Here is a 16973-nt window from a genome sequence, read left to right as displayed (position 1 = left end):
GCTGAACCATTTAGACCATCAACCTACTACCTGCCTTTGTATTATGCTTGTCAAAATCCTGTTATCTGCAAGTTCTCAAGACACCCCCCTTTTGCAACTTTTTGTGCTATAAAACTGCGCTCCTAGAGAGCCAGGGTACTGTCTTCTATTCCCACAGATTTCAGGAGAGGGAGAGTCCCGGCCGGTCAGAATAATAATCTTGCTTTAATTTGATTTAAATTGGAGTCGGTGGTCTTTTCTTTGCGTCATAGTTTAACAGTTATCTCTTCCCAAACAAGTTAGTTTTTATTCTCATATATTTTTAAGCATGTATTTATTGAACTCTTGCCAGGCTCTGAACTAGGCTCTGAGATAAAATGGTTAGTCAAAATAGCCATGGTTCCTGCCCATGTGGAACTAGCTGTTGGAGAAACATCTAAACTGAGTTAAAAATCATACAACTGTAACAGTGGGCTTGTTTTGTAGCTGGTGTTTTGAGAGATTGTCACTGGAGATTTGAAACTCATCAGGGAAAGCATTCTTGATGAAGCAACCTGTGGACTGAGAGCTGAAGGACAAGTAGACATTAACCAGGTGAGGAGGCAGGAAAGCAGTCTAGGCAGGGGCAATAAGGTGCCAAAGTCTGTGGCAAAGGTTGAAAGCAGCCCAGGAGAGCTACAGAAGGGACAGACCACCAAGAAGGACAGAATTGAAAGGAAAAGGGTCAAGTAAAGTAGGGAGCAAACCATGGGGAGAGGAGGGTCTACTGGAATGTCAGCAGGGATTTAATTCACCATGACAAGGTGACAAGGTCCTTTCGGATGATAAAACAAAAATAATAATGTTTCATGATTTTACTCTGGCCATTAATAACATTCCACTTTATTATTCTAGTGGTTTTTATTTCTCTTGTACTTTTCCGTATTGTTTACATTGCTGACGATGAGGGTTGATGATTTTCCACAAAAACAAAGACTCTTTTCTGAATCAACTTCATGAAGACATTTTTTTATCTACAATAAAATGCACCAGTTTTAAGTGTACATCTCTCTGAATTTTGACAAATCACACCCATGGAACTACCACCAGATGTAGACGGATTATCACCTTGAAAAGTCCTCTCCCAGTTAACTCCCCACCCAGCCCAACCAACAACTGATCTACTTTCTGCAACACTGTATTAGATTTGCTCTAGCTTCATGTGAATGAACTAATATGCTAAGAACTCTTTGGCACCTGGCTCCTTTTGCTCACCATGTCTTTGAGATTTATAATTCCTTTGCATGTATCAGTAGTTTTCCTTTTTGTTGCTTAAAAAATCTATTTTATGGAGATTCTGAAATTGCTCACCTATTGATAAACATTTAGGTTATTCCCTGTTTGGAATAAAGCTGCTATGACTGGTATAGAAGTAGAAATTCTGGATCCTAGCGTAAGTTTATATTTAACTTTTTAAAACAATGCTTTTTAGTTGTCAATGGAGTTTTATTTATTTATATGCAGTGCTAAGAATTGAACCCAGTGCCTCCCACATGCTAGGCAAGTGCTCTACCACTGAGCCACAAACCCAGCCCCTTATGTTTAACTTTATACAAAATTTCCAACCTGTTTCCAAAGTAGACATTGTCACCATGGTCTGTAAAAGTTTCATTTGCTCCGCATTTTTCCAAAACTGAATAGTTTCATTTTAGCTGTACTAGAGGGTATATAGTGGTCTCAAGTTGTGGTACTTTGGTTTTGTTTGGTTTTTTGAGATAGAGTCTCACCACATTGTCAGGGCTGGTCTCTAATTCCTGGGCTCAAGTGATCCCCTTGCCTCAGTCTCTTGAGTAACTGGGACCACAGGATCAAGCCACTCATCCCAACTTTCACTGTGGTTTTAGTTTGCTTCCCTTGATGACTAATGGCATTAAGCATCTTTTCCCTGTTCATTATTCATCTGTATATCTGCTTTAGTAAAGTGTCCAAATCTTTTGCTCATTTTTAAAATTAGGTTGATGGTCTTCTTACTATTGAGTTATAAGATCATTGTAGATATTCTGGATACAAGTCCTTAGAGATTAATGTGATATATATTGTCTCCTATTCTGTGGCTTGCCTTTTGAGAGGTTTTATTTTTTGTTTGTTTGGGGGTTTTTATAGCTTTATTGAAATATAATTCAGATGCCCCATTTGAGTTATTTCCCCTCCCCCACCATTTAGTAGGTAGGATTGAATTTAGGGGCACTTTACCACTGCGCTTCATCACCAGTTCTCTTTATTTTTTATTTTGAGACAGACTTAGTTGCTCAGTCTGACCATCCTCCTGCCTCAGCCTCCCAAGCGTCGGGGAACACAGGCGTGTGCCGCCATACTTGGGCCCATTTCAGTTCTTAATGGTGTCATTTTAAGAGTAAAATTTTTGGGTTTGCCTGTTGTTGTTGTTTCAGTCCTGTTTTTGTTTGTTTGTTTTGAAACAGATTCTCACTGTGTTGCCCAGATTGGCCTGCAACTGTGAGCTTGAGAGATCCTTGCACCTCAGCATCCCCAATGCTCAGACTATAGGCGTGGGCCCCCTCACTGGGCTAAAAGTAGAATATTTAAATTTCAGTGACTTCTAAATTACCCATTTAGAATCTGTGTTCTAAACAATCTCTGCCTACTCCAAGATTGGGAAGATTTTCTCCTATATTTGCTTCTAAAAGCCTAGTTTTAACAAACATTAAGGTCTATGATCTGTTTCAATTTAATTTTTGTGTATGCAGTAAGAGTTGAGGTTCATAAAACCATTTTTTAAAAAGTTAATTTAATAAACAAATGCACAGTGAGGTGTAGTTTACAAGATCAGGCCATAGACCAAATCAGAAAGGGTCACTGATTTCCCAATGTCACATTGCTAAAGAGGTAATTGTTGTGTAAAAGCCAGATTTTAGGGCTTCTTGTGTAATCGTATTCCAGGTAGTAGCATACATACTTCCTGTTATGTCCACTCCTGACTGTTCATTCCTACCACATGTCTCTCATTAATACAAAAACGAATTAAAACAAAAGCAGTTCCAGGAGTGGGTGAGACCCTTAACAGGAAGAAATAAAAGAAAATGTGGAATCTTATCCTGCCCTCAGTAGACACAAGCCCCAGATGGCATAAGTAGCTGCGTCTCAGATTTCATAAGTAAGCCAAAGGTACCTTGGCCACAAAGACTTCCCTACTGATTTGCCCCCAGTGACCTCATCCTTCCGGTCCTCACTTCACTGTCTCCACCTCTCCACCGTTAGGAATCACACCTTGTGAGTAAAGCACTAACTGAAATTCCCCTTGAAGCTTGGGAGAGAATGGATCTAGTTTCTTTATTAGATCTACCGACAGTTTCCTAGGAAAGGTAATGCAAGCCCCAACGGGTAGAGATTGGGGGTGGGGTGGGTCAAGGACAAGATATAGGGTTGCCACATTGCAATTGGTTTTGCTGGCCTAAAAGTTGGAACACAAACAATCACTGGTATTCTTTTTTTTTTTTCCTAACTTCTTTTATTCATTTATTTTTTATGTGGTACTGAGGATAGCCCTCATGTGTGCTAATCAAATGCTCTATCACTGAGCTATAACCCCAGCCCCACTGGTTTTCTTGAAAAAAAAAATTGAACACAGGTTCTAACAAAAGATAAAGTTTTCTAATTTGTGAATTTTTACAAGAAAAAAAAATGTTTAACAATGGCCCAGTACTGAATCATTTACCCCATTGTCTTTGTTCAAACCATCCAGAGTTTCCTACTGTAGGGGCAAAGGAGAGGGGGATCTTTTGCTTCCTATTGGGAAGGATCACGGCCAACACCCAACAAAAGACAGGTTAACACGAGAAAAAGATAACAAATGTATCATAGTTGCATGTGACATGGGAAACTTCAGGTTGAAGATCCAAAGACTCAAGGTGAACTGTCCATTTTTATGCTTAGGTTCAATAAAGTGGGTACCGTCACACACAGATCTAATGAAACAAGAGTGTGATCTAATATTAATGGTCTCGTGGGTGGGCAGTAAGGCCTGTCTATTCAGGTTCTTCTTGGCCTGAGTAGTATCCTTCCTTCCAGTTACGGCAGGAGCCTATCTGGCTTATATAAGTCTTATGACTTACAATCAGACAAGATCAGCCAGAGAATTTATGTAACTGTCTAGGAGGGCTGGGTTCATTGTCTCTGTTCAACTAAGAACAGAAGAACAGGACACAGAGATAGCAAGCATGCAGCAGGTTTATTGCAAAACCAAAAGAGATACACTTCTCTGAAGAGAAGGGGCCCTGGAGCCAGGAATCTGGTGGGGGGGTTTTGGCCTGTCCTTTTTATGGTCTCTGGAATTTCCTCCTTTCTTTATCTCCTCTCCTGTCCTATTATTGACTGGGCCCCTCTTTCCACACATCTGTTTTAGTTTTTCTATTGGGTCCCCGGCTTTGGAGCACAAGTATGAAAGTGTCTGTCTGATTGGTTTCCCGGCTTGTGTCCACTTGACCTGTACTTTTGTCAAGCAGGAAGTTAACCTCATGAGAAGATCATGCTCTCTTCCTCTGGCCCTGCCCCTGACTCACCATCTCACCCTGGCTGCCTGTGCCCTTCTACATTTCCCTCATTTGTTCTTACACCAAAATGTGGGGGAAAGCTGGAGTACTATTTTTGGGTTTCAAGGCTGACTTTTGGGGGAGGGGTCTTGATTTCTATGACCTGTCTTGAGGAAGATGAATTCTAGTTTCTATGTCTGGCTTAAGAAAAGAAAGAAGGGTGAAAGATGGGAGGGAAAGAGAGTGTCAGACAGAAACTTTGCTTCCGAGGACTTCACTTTGGGGTATCATTTTCTGAGCCTCAAAACTGCATATCTGTATGCTATGCCCACTGAGCCCAAATGACAGGCAAAAGAGGGTGAAGACTAAGGAGAGCATCAGTGGGAACTTGAAGCAATGGGAACACCTGGGGACACAGAAATCATGAACCCAGGAGGGAGGTGGGCCCCTGTGCTCTTCAGGCTAGAGACCCAGAGAACAAATTAGGATGATGAGCATACCCTTAAGAAAGAGTCTGCCATGGGGCAGAAAAGACACCTCCTTCTGGGTCATCATCCTTTACTTCAATACCTGACTCCTATATTGGGCTGAGCCCTTTTGCTCAAGTTCCAGACAGCTTAAAAGATTAAGACATACATCACATAGAGAGAACAAATACATACAATTTATTCAATAAAATGAGGACCAAGTGTCCTTAACTCTGTAAAGTCAAGTTACACCATCAAAGCTGTTTGTTTAAAAGCAGAAGTCACACATGTTGACAACAGTTCTGGAAACAGCCAGTGTCTTTTTGGTCAATAGTATTGCTTCAGGAGAGACAGCATCTCACAGATCTGCCCTGTAACTCCCAGAAAAGTCAACCAGCCAGATTTAGGTTCAAACTTCTTTACAAAGCCATTTTCCTAGGAGAGAATAAAACATAACATTTTTAAAATTAGCAGAGGCTAAGTTTTAAAAAAAACAAAGAAACTTTTATTTAAATGATGCAAATAGCTACTCCGCTTTATACATTTTGCTCTGTCATTGTTCTCTACCTCTCTCAAGTAGCAACATACAAAAGAAATATAGCCTTAGCCATATTTTGAATTCTTGTGGTTTTAATGTTTTTGCAGCCACGTGTGAAAAAATAAAAAGAAATGGGGGAAAATAATTTTAAGATATATTTAATATATTCAAAATATTATTTCAAAACAGTATACATCATTAATGAATTTTTTTTCATAGCAAATATTCAAAATCCTTCCACCTTAATTCAGACCAACCACATTGCAATTATTCAGCAGCCACATGTGACTGCACAGCAAGTCAGCACAGAAGCACAGCTTTAGAGGGAACAAATTCAGTTTTTTCTTTCTCTTTCAATTGCCTTGCATCGAAATATGTATTTATATTTATACACTATCATATTGAGAATTATGAGGACTCATGGTAAACCTAAATTAAACCAGTGTTTTTGAGCCTATGAACAGGCTGATGACTATTTCTATTGCAATTCATTCCCTTTTGAGACCAGACATAGTTTTTCAATAAAATAGTATAACCCAATGAGCTGTATATTGTATTCAGTTAATTTATGAATTATGATTATAAAACATCCTTATTGAAAATTACTTCCAGCTTATGCCCTCTCTTATTTCAACAAATGAGAAAATTGAGGCCCAGAAAAATGTAAGCTATCTAAAATAACCCAACTCTGTAGGACCTGGATTGGAATGCAAATATTCCACTTCTTTCCACTCCCTGCATTTCCAAACAAGCACCAAAAGGATTAGAAAATTGTTAAAATGATTTTTTGAAAGGTTCATCTAGCAAAGATTTGCCCTACATTTTGTAAGTTCCAGAATCTAGGGTTATAAATGCCCTCAAGGTAGTTCATATCCTAGCATGACTAATGCTAAAAAGTGAGCCAAATATCTCTTTAATAGTCAGAAGAGATTGGAGAGTCCTGCAGTGCCCTGGAATCATCTTTGTAAGATTGCTGGCAGAGCGGATAGGCATCAGACAGGATTTTCCATCTGAAGGATTGCCTAAGGAAGCCAGCTCTGCCTATATGCTAAGGGTAGTCTCATGCTCTGAGGCACATGCTGTCATGCTGTATGTTAGGGCATGAAGAAACTGCTCCTCTCTTCTTCCTCTTCCCCTTCCACCATTACACACTCATATTTTCCCACACATTCTAGGTATGTAGACATTTCATTGCTCCCTTCCTAGAATTCCCCACATTTTGAAATTAGAAAAAGCCCACATCTGGCAAGTATAATAATCCCCTCTAAAATGACTTTTTAAAAAAAATTTTTTTTAGTTGTAGATGGATACATTACCTTTATTTTATTTATTTACTTTTATATGGTGTGGTGCTGAGGATTGAACCCAGTGCTTTACACGTGTTAGTCAAGTGCTCTACCACTGATCTACAACCCCAGCCCTAAAGTGACTTCAAACTAGTATAACAATGATTGTTGTCTATTTGATGGGGCAGGTAATATGTCACCTTTTATATGCATTGAACTTCTAAAGTAAAAAAAAAAAAGTGAACAGAGGAAAAATGGACAAATCCAGCCATGAAGATGAAACCATTTTTAATTTTTTTTTAGTTGTAGATGGGCACAATACCTTAATTGTATTAATTTTTATGTGGTGCTGAGGATCAAACCCAGTGCCTCATGCCTGCTAGGCAAGCACTCTACCACTGAGCCACAACTCCAGCCCCAAGATGAAACCATTTTTTAAACTATGAAAAACCAAAAGAACAACAGATTGAGAAAATATTTACATTTACTATGAAAGAGTTCATTCCAATGAAACAGAAAGTCATCAAACATAAGTCATTAACAAATCTATGGGGAAGTTTGATATTACTAGCAATTAAAGAAATTCAATTTTACTACAATCTTATTGTTTCTTAGATCTATTAAATTGGCTTTGTTTTAAGCCTATGAAATAAATTATTTTTTTAATAATACTGCCCAATGCTGATGTTGTTCCATTGGTACAATCCTTTTGGAAAGCAATATGTATCCAGTAGGTATGAGTAATGTAATTCTCGTATCTTATGAACCACTCACTCCACTGTGAGAAAGTTATCATTAGACAATGGTTCAAAATACTTGGGGGAGGGGAAAGGTAAACATACCCATGTTCACTATCAAATCATTATTTCTTTTTTTAATATTTTTTTAGTTTTAGTTGGACACAATGACTTTATTTTATTTATTTTTATGTGGTGCTGAGGATAAATGAAACAGAAAGTCATAAAACATAAGTCATCAAACAGCGTCTCGCATGTGTTAGGCGAGCACTCCACCACTGAGCCACAACCCCAGCCCCTCAAATCATTATTTCTTTTTTTTAATATTTATTTTTTAGGTTTACGTGGACACAATATCTTTATTTACATTTATGTAGTTCTGAAGATTGAACCCAGTGCCTCATGCATACTAGGTGAGTACTCTACCACTGAGCTACAACCCCAGTCCCCAAATCATTATTTCTATAAAGAAAAACTGTTGGAAACAACCCAAATGTCCAAAAATTGGGAATTATTTAAGTAAATCATGTCACATTAATGAAATGTTCTATAGACATTAGAAATGTTAACCTGAAATATGTGAGACAATGTTAAAAATATTTATAATATAAAGAGACTGCTCCATGTACAGCCAGAGGAATCAGAAGTTGTGCTCCATTTGTGTAATGTATGTCAAAATGCATTCTACTGTAAAATTAATTAGTTAATTAAAAAAAAGAAACTGCTATGTATACCCTAATTATTTTTTTACATATAAATATCATATCCACATGTGTATATGTGATAGTAGTGTGGGGGGGATTTTTTCCTCCTTAAAATATGCTTTTTAAAGATATTCTTTTCAGGGCTGGGGATGTGGCTCAAGCAGTAGCATGCTCGCCTGGCATACGTGCGCCCCGGGTTCGATCCTCAGCACCACATACAAAGATGTTGTGTACGCCGAAATCTAAAAAATAATAAATATTTTTTTAAAATATTCTTTTCAAAAATATTTCCTTTAATGATGCAATTTGTATCTTAAGATCATTATATAAAAATATATGTATAAATAAGGATTCAGTATTATCCTAGTAAACAAGGAATGTCCAGGGAACATTTCTGGGAATAGTGATAGTTGGTTAAATTAAGCTATTCTGGTTTTAAGAAAACCTAAAGCATAAATTAATATATGAGACTGTTATAGTTTGAATGTCCCCTCCAAAACCCAGCTGAATTTTAATTGCCATTAAAATTGTGTGATCTTAAGATCAACCTTGAAGAGTTGCTTAGATCATGGGGGGCTCACCCTATATATTACGGCTGTTATTGAAGAAGCATGTAGAATTATACAAGGGAGGAGGTTCAGCCTCCTTTTATTTTCCCTTTATGTGTTTTTCTGTCTGTCTGTCTGTCTCTCTCTGTCTCTTTCCATGTGATACCTTCTACCATACTGCAGTGTGGCAAAGGGGCCTTCGCCAAATATAGTCTTTCTATTTGATAGTTCCCAGCCTCTCAGAAAATTTCTTTTCCCTATAATTTACCCTGACTGTAATATTCTGTTATAGCAGCAGAAAACAGACTACAATATGCATTATATCAATAATGTGAAGAAAATCAGAAACTTCAGGCTTTTTCAAATCTATTGGCAAACACTATATTATAATACCAAAATATTATTCCCAATTCTCTAGAGATTATTTGCTCCTTTATTCATTTAAGAAATATTCACTGAACACTGACTACACCCCAGGTACTATTTAAAGCATGGGAAACAGTGATGAACAAAATACCCAGGATCCCTGCCCTCCCTAAGCTTAAATTCTCATCACAGAGACAGATAATAAGCTGATAAGAAAATAAATATGTAATGTGTACAGCTGTGAAAACTGTTTTGAAGGAAACACTGTAGGCATGGGACAGAGAGTAGCAGTGGTACTGCCTTAGATGGAGTAATCACTGAAGACTTCTCTGAGGAGGCAGCCTTGGAGCAGAGGGAAGAAGGGAAGAGGAAGGGAAGGGAAGAAGGGAGCCATGCAAACATCTGGGGGGAGATTGTTCCAGGCAGAGGCAATAGCAAGTGCAAAGGCCTTGAGGGTAGAATGTGCTGAGCTTATCCAAGGAATCCTAGGCTACAACAGCTCAGAAGAGATTCATAGAAAATGAGATTTGGGAGGTGTTTGAAGGCTAGATGGTGTAGGGCTTTGGGTTTGGGGGTCACGACTTTGTGTTTTTGTTCCCAAGGTGAAGGGGCATCCTGGAGGGTTTTGCTTAGGCCAGGACATAATCTAATTCAGTTTTAAAATATCTCTCTGGCTGCTATGCACACAACAGATCTTAGCAGGGGAAGAATGGAAGGAGGGAGATTGCTAGGAGCCTAGTGATGGAGTCAAGTGGGAGAGGAAGGCAGCCTCAAGGCCCTGGATGGACACTTTTTGCTGATAGATTGGACGTGGGAAAGAAGTCAAGGCTGACTCCCAAAATTAGAGAGCTCTGCAGGAAGATTTTTCCTCTGACTCTTGGGTCAAAATCAGGCATTTCAACGTGATCGCAATTATATTTCACCTTATTTTTTACTAAGTGATTTCAAACTCTCAAGTTAAAATTCAAAAGAAATATAAGCATTTGACTGCAAGATCAATTTAATCAAAGGACACACCCAATATTTAAGATTATATCACTATTAACATCTTTTTTTAAAATATTTTTTAGTTGTTGATAGATCTTTATTTTTTTATTTATTTATAGCTTGGTGCTGAGAATCGAACCCAGTGCCTCACCCATATCAGTCAAGTGTGCTACCACTGAGCCACAGCCCCACCCCAAGATTATATCACTATTAGATCTTTATACTTTAGTCAATCATCTATTTGTCTCTGTATGCCCAATCTGCCCATTCACTTGGCCTTAAGTTGACTTGACCATTAATTAGAGCAAGAGAGACAGAAGAGAAGGGAGGAAGGAAGGAAGGGAGGGAGGGAGGGAGGGAGAAAGAAGGGAAAGAGAGAGAACCTCTTGGCTTAACTCTTATGACCCAAGCTTTAATATTCTGGTTACTTGGAAAGCACCAACTATGTACATCTCTACTTTAAAGGGGCTTTCTTTTGGAGTTTAGTTTCAATAATTATATATCTAAACTTCTTGGACTTTCTCGTATAACCCTCATAGCTGACAGTTCACCAGGCACTTTTACAGAAATGTTTTCTAGTCCTTTACCTTCCCTTCCAAAGTAGGTACTGTCTTCATAATATACTGTATATAAAATATATTACTATGTTATAGCATATCATATTTTATTATAACATGCATTATTTAAGGAAGATGAGTCACAGGTACTTCAGTAATCTACTCAAGTTTATACCTGTGATAAGGAAAGAAAATTGGAATTCAAATCTCCTGTTCCAATATTAGGTCACTGATTCATTCCATCCACAAATATTAGTTGGGTACCTTCTATGCAAATGGCCCTGTGCTAAGCATGAGGTATGTAGTGATGCATTAAGTAGACATGATTACTCCTGTGTGAGCTATGGGCTGAGAATTCTTTCCACTCCAGGAGTACAGACAAGCGCAGAAGAGTGCTCCATTGAAAGGAGTGAAGGGAGGAAAGTTACCTGGCTCAAGAGGAAGGGTGATCCAAAGGGGCAAGACAAAAGTTGCTGTTCAAAAACATATTTTTTAAGATAGGAACTCGCTAGGTAATCCAGCCTAGTCCTGAATTCCTGGGCCTGCCCTGAGCTGCTAAAGCACATTCTAATGGCTTCTACAAACCAACCTTTTGGCTGTAGATGTAGTTCAGTGGTGAACTTGCCTGCATGCAAAAGATCCTAGGTTCAATCCCCAGCACCACGCAAGGGAGAAAAAAAAATTCTTCTCTCTCTCTCTCTCTCTCTCTCTCTCTCTCTCTCTCTCTCCCTCCCTCCCTCCCCTAGGGATTTAACCCATGGTTACTGAACCACTTAGCCACATCCCCAGTCCTTTTTATTTTTATTTTTGAGACAGAAACTCACTAAGTTGCTTAAGGCCTTGCTGAAGTTGCTGATGCTGACATTGAACTTGTGATCTTATTGCCTCAGCCTCCCAAACTGCTGGTACCAGAGATCTAAATGCTGAAGACAGCTAAAAAAATAACACTAACTCTTCTAACAGATCTTGTGAGAACCTATCCGTTTTCAGTACTCCAAATTAGCAGTGAGGATGGAAAATAATAGTAAATGTGAAAGAGGAAGAAAAAGAGAGATGAGACATCTGGAAGGAAAGAAGGAAGGAAGGAAGGAAGGAAGGAAGGAAGGAAGGAAGGAAGGAAGGAAGGAAGGAAATTAAAAAGGAAGAAAGGAAGAAAAGAAAGTAGGTCAAGCTGATTTTAAAAAAGAAACAATAAGGAATGAGATTATGATTCCTGTTATTGATACACTGGCCTTACTTTTTCCCTTTAGTGCACCTGTTTTACATGGTGGTTAATAAATAATTGTAGTTGGTCATATAACTTATGGAAACTAAATACATTTAATCAAATTCTTTCAATGGAAGCGAGCTAATACTACTACTGATAAGAGTAACTCAAGTTTTATATTGGGTTCTTATTTGCAGGATTCTTGCTTTGCATTAGTGATTTGATTCTTATATCAGTCCAGAAGATAAGCTGCAATATTCTCCTATAGTTTCACAGAGGAGAAAATAAGATTTAGGGAAGTCATGTAATTTGTTCAAGTCACACAGTAAGCACTGGAGTCTAGAATGAACCCATATGTGCTGAATCCGCTCTTACATGTGTGCTGTGCTCCCATACCACATTTTTTTCTTTTCTTTTCTTTTTTTTTTTTTTTTTTTTTGGGGGGGGGGGTACCAGGGATTGAATCCAGGGGCACCTAACCTCTAAGCCACATCCTTTTTTTTTTTTATTGAGACAGGGTCTCACTAAGTTGCTTAGGGTTTCCATAAGTTACTGAGACTCTATTTGAACTTGAGATCCTCCTGCTTCAACCTCCCGAGCCCCTGGGATTACAGGCGTGCAGCATCACACTCAGCCCCATACCACATTTTTGATCCAAGAATTTTCATAAAGTCTCTGGACATGTTTTAAATGTAATTAGTTCATACATTTTGTGTTTTATGATCAGTAGGGGTTTTTTTTTAGTTTTTCTCAGAAGGGAAAAAAGGGAGAAGTCAGTGCTCCCTTGATAAAATTGTGAATGCCTTTTTCCTCTTTTTATGGGCCACCTGTCTTAACTAGTGGTAAGCATGTGATTGCACATTTCCCATGAAATGAATCATTCAAGAGTAAATTCATTCATTTAAGCATATTTGTCAACAACACTATGAAAATAATATCAGTTTCCCATGTCTGTACGACTGACTCAAAAGAGCTCTATCTGTCATTAACAGAATCAATGTCTCCTGAGAGCTAGGAACAAAGTATCAAGATTGCTTTGAAAAGATCTCTTAGCAAGTTTATCTACCACATATAACACCTAAGCTACTCAGGTGTAAAAGTGAAGAGCTGGGAGCCTGCACAGAATGTTACAAAGGGTGAGTATGTGTGCAAGCAGTTATATATATTTATATCTCCAGTCGGGGGAGCTTTCTTCTGCCACATGTTTGCTAACCCCAGTACCACCCCCAAAATAAGAGTACATTTCTAGACATTCTAAGGAACCATTTTTAACATCCTCCATTCACTATGAGTTCCAGGAACTCATAAAATTCATTGTGAAAAAGTTAAATTTTTAAGTAACATGCATTCACTGTCTGTGTGTTGCCAAGTAGCATGTCAAGCACTAGGAACATAGTCCAAGCCTATAGAGAGAGCTTGCAGGCTCATATGTGGGCCTCTGTGCTAGAGAATAGTTGCCATCACTTGAAAGCTATAATAGTATGCTGAAATTTTGCTCAGCCTTTCAGTACAGCTTCCCACAGCCAGCTAGAAGAAAACATGGCTAAGCATCTCACATGATTCACCCAGCCTTAAGTCAGGCTGAGTTAGAAAGAAGAATTCCAGGAAAAAGAAGATGATTTAAAAAGAAGACTGGTTGCAGTAACACCATCCTTAGGCAAGAAGGCCTTAAATAAAACGGAAATGGTATCAAGTAAAAGATTTATCAATCTGATTACATCAAACTTTTTTTTTATACTGGGGAATTGAACCCAGAAGCTCTTTACCACTGAGAAACATCCCAAGCCCTTTCTATTTTTTATTTTGGACATGGTCTTGATAAGTTGATTAAAGCCTCACTTAGTTGTTGAGGTTGGCCTTGAACTTGTGATCCTCCTGCCTCAGGCTCCTGAGTCTCTGGGATTACAGGTATGTGCCACCATGCCTAACCTGAATCAAACTTTTAAATATTTATAATGACTAAAGACATGAATAGTTCATTTTAAAAGATACTCAACAAACTAGAAGATAACTGTCACATATAAAAATAAATAAAAAATATCCAGAATATTCAAAGAATTCCTATAGATCAGTAAGAAAAAGTCAAAATGAAAATGGGCAAAGGCTATAAACAGATAAATCCCTAAAGAAGAATTAGAAATTGTTAGTAAACATCCGAAAAGATGCTCAAAATGAAAAGATATTTAGCCTTATTAAAAAAAAAACAAGAATTAAAACAAGATGTGTTTAAATATATATCTATTTTAACCTGACAAGTTGGGAAAATTATGAAAGATTGCTACAATGTAATGTTAGTCTTCTGGTATGTAGGGAATTGTTGGATACTCTAACAAGCTCCTGATGGAGTGTAACTTCCCAGAACCACTTTGGAGGGCAAGGATCCAGTAGATTAAACAATAGACATGTACCACAGCTCAGAAAAGCAACATCCACCCTAGAAAACCCACACCTGCAGGAGGGAAGGTACACATAAAGATTATTCAGTGAAGCATTGTTCATGGTAGACAACTCTGGAAATAACCTAAATTTTCACCAACTAGACATGGCCAACTATTCGACAGCATTTACATACAACAGAATATATGACATACTTTTAAGAATACTATTTTAGCAGAACAGAATGGCACAGGCCCATAATCCCCAGGAGGCAAGAGGTTAGCAATTTCAAGGCCATTGTCAGCAATTTAGCAAGATCTGTCTCAAAATAAAACTAAAGAGAACTGGGAATGTAGCTCAGTGGTAAAATGCCTCTGGGTTCAATCTCCAGTATAAATGAATAAATAAATAAATCCTATTATAAATAGTCTTGGTTGAAAAAAGATAAGTTGAAAATTAAGTACCATGTAGAATTTTAACACACACACACACACACACACACACACACACACACACATAAATTTTTTAACAAAGAAATACTATGAGGCCGAGGGTATTGTGCAGTGGTAGGGTGTGTTATTAGCCTGTGGAAAGCTCTGGGTTTGATTCTCACCACCAAACAACAGCAATCTGTTAGCCAGGCATGCTGGGCCATGCCTGTGGTTCCAGCTACTTGGGAGGTCAAGGCAGAGAATTGCTTGAGGTCAGGAGTTCGAGGTCAATCTGGGCAAAATAATAAAACCCTATCCCTAGAAAAAAGAATGCTAGGTATTTCCTATATATATAGCATGTTTTGCATGTGAAATAATAGACAAGAGTAGTTATCACTTAGGATAGATGAGAGTTTGGATTGGGCCTTGAAGAGAAGCTCCATGGGCACATAGGTGCTTTTAAAAACTAAGAATGTAGTGTATTGGGACATAAAAGGAAGCATATACATCCAGCTGTAAAAGGCTTCTTTTCTGCAACCAGAAATTCTCTGCTCTTTCCTGCCAGAGAGGATGTATTTCCCAGTCAACCACTTGGACAAGGAGAGAGTTTCATTTCCACATATAACTTTGTCGAGGCATACTCTAAATTTTATATAATGGGAAGGGAGTTTTTAAGAAGCTCATTTATCTTCACTACCAGAAACTCATGTCTTAAACATACCATTTCAATCTCCTGTATTTGAAAGAGATCCACTAAAAAAATTAAAAATACCAAAATAAAAGTTTTAAAAAGGGTTCTTACCAACATGAATTCTCTCATAGGTCCCTACACAGTCTTAGCTTTTTGAGGTACTGATAATAATGTGAATTTTTATTTTAAAAATATTAAGTAATGGTTCTCTTTAACCACAGTCCAGAATTTTTATATTAGAAAACTGACAAAAAATTAATTTGTAAGTAATGAACTTGCAAAAATATACACTTATCTTTTTCAACATAATAAATACCTACATATGACAACATCTAATACCAAGTGTTTCTGTACTAATTCTACATTGTTGTGACAGCCCTAGCAAAAAGTAAGTTCTAGATTGCCTGTGCTGTTGATTCTGAAGATGCATTAGAAAGCTGCTTTATAGGTCCCCAGACCTCATTACTGTAATTCATACTGTCAGAAATAAAAACTGTAAGGGTTTTCCAGCTAAAAAGGTCTAGTATTAACTGGAAATGAGCCAGAAAGATGTTAGGTTTTTTTAAATTAAAAATTTCTAAAACAAACTATCCAAAGAAAATTAAATTCTTAAGTAGGTGTTTTGTGATGGTGGCTTCCATTAGCAAGGAAACTCTGAATTCCTATTTCATAGTACAAAGAATGAAAAAAATTTCCATCACACATACCCAGCCTCCATTTTGCCTTATCCATTCTCCTGCATTATTCATAATGAACTCAGCCACAAAGTAAGAGATCTCCTCGTCGGAATCCACAGCAGGGGCAATCCGCTCTCGCAGAAGTTTCTTGACCAGAACTCCTCCGAAGGCAAATATGGTCACAATCCTTCCCCAGTTCATGATGCCATCTTCAAATTCCTTTTCCATCACTTGATTGAATATTGTTCTGGCAGTATCAGCAGATACCACATCAAAATTGTCCAAGTATGGTTTCAGATTCTTTTCAACTTCTTTTTGGACTGAGAAAGCCACATTTTGTAACACTTTGGACGTTTTGCTGGGACTTGACCCACGTTGCGGTACCTGCAGGACGTGCTGCAGGTAGTCCTGAGCCAGCGTGTGGATGAACCTGAACTCACAGTCATTCATCTTCCACTGGTGCAGAGCAGCCCGGAGCAGGTTCCTCTGGAGGCCGTGGAGGCCAGTCGAAGCAAATGCTTACAGAGCTTGGCAGAGGCGTGACACATGTTATCTGGAGGCTGGTGGAATTTCTGTTTGCATCATGGTATAGTATCCTTCCTCCTAGTCACTTTCGAGTGTAGGCTGCATGTGAAAGAGAAAGTTCAAATGTGAAAGAGGAAAACATTTCAGAGAGGCCACTTCCTCATCCTGTGAATTCAGTTTTAAAAGTCTCAAGGGTGAGGATGTGGAGATATTAGGATCCTCATACATTGCTCACCGGAGTGGAGATTGAGTACATATCTTGTGAAAAGGTTTGGCAGTTCCTCAAAAAGTTAATTTTAGGATTACCAAAACAGCCAGAAATTCCATTCATAGGTATTGAAGGAGTGGAAGATGTGTCATCTCAAAATATG

General features: G+C 38.2%; 1 protein-coding gene across 1 annotated transcript; it reads right to left on the bottom strand.

Moving 5' to 3' along the window:
• Positions 1-5204: 5204 nt before the first annotated feature.
• On the bottom strand, positions 5205-16685 carry BCL2A1 (BCL2 related protein A1). Its single transcript, XM_081293319.1, has 2 exons — positions 16108-16685; positions 5205-5407 (listed from the first exon to the last, which is right to left on the bottom strand). The coding sequence occupies exons 1-2, from the start codon at positions 16525-16527 to the stop codon at positions 5300-5302; spliced, it is 528 nt and encodes a 175-aa protein (XP_081149445.1). The 5' UTR covers positions 16528-16685; the 3' UTR covers positions 5205-5299.
• Positions 16686-16973: the final 288 nt, after the last annotated feature.

Source organism: Spermophilus citellus, assembly GCF_964194105.1.
Source record: "Spermophilus citellus genome assembly, chromosome: 4".
Classification (NCBI taxonomy): domain Eukaryota; kingdom Metazoa; phylum Chordata; class Mammalia; order Rodentia; family Sciuridae; genus Spermophilus; species Spermophilus citellus.
The sequence above is the reverse complement of the archived record's forward strand: the minus strand, read 5'-3'. Positions and strand labels throughout refer to the sequence as shown.

What these genes read in the sequence shown, in the direction of transcription:
- BCL2A1 (XM_081293319.1), bottom strand. Translation starts at nt 16,527, where the DNA reads ATGAATGACTGTGAGTTCAGGTTCATCCACACGCTGGCTCAGGACTAC. An exon ending in TAAGGCAAAATGGAGGCTGG is followed by an intron (nt 5,408 to 16,107) that starts GTATGTGTGATG and finishes ATTCTCTCCTAG; the next exon opens with GAAAATGGCTTTGTAAAGAA.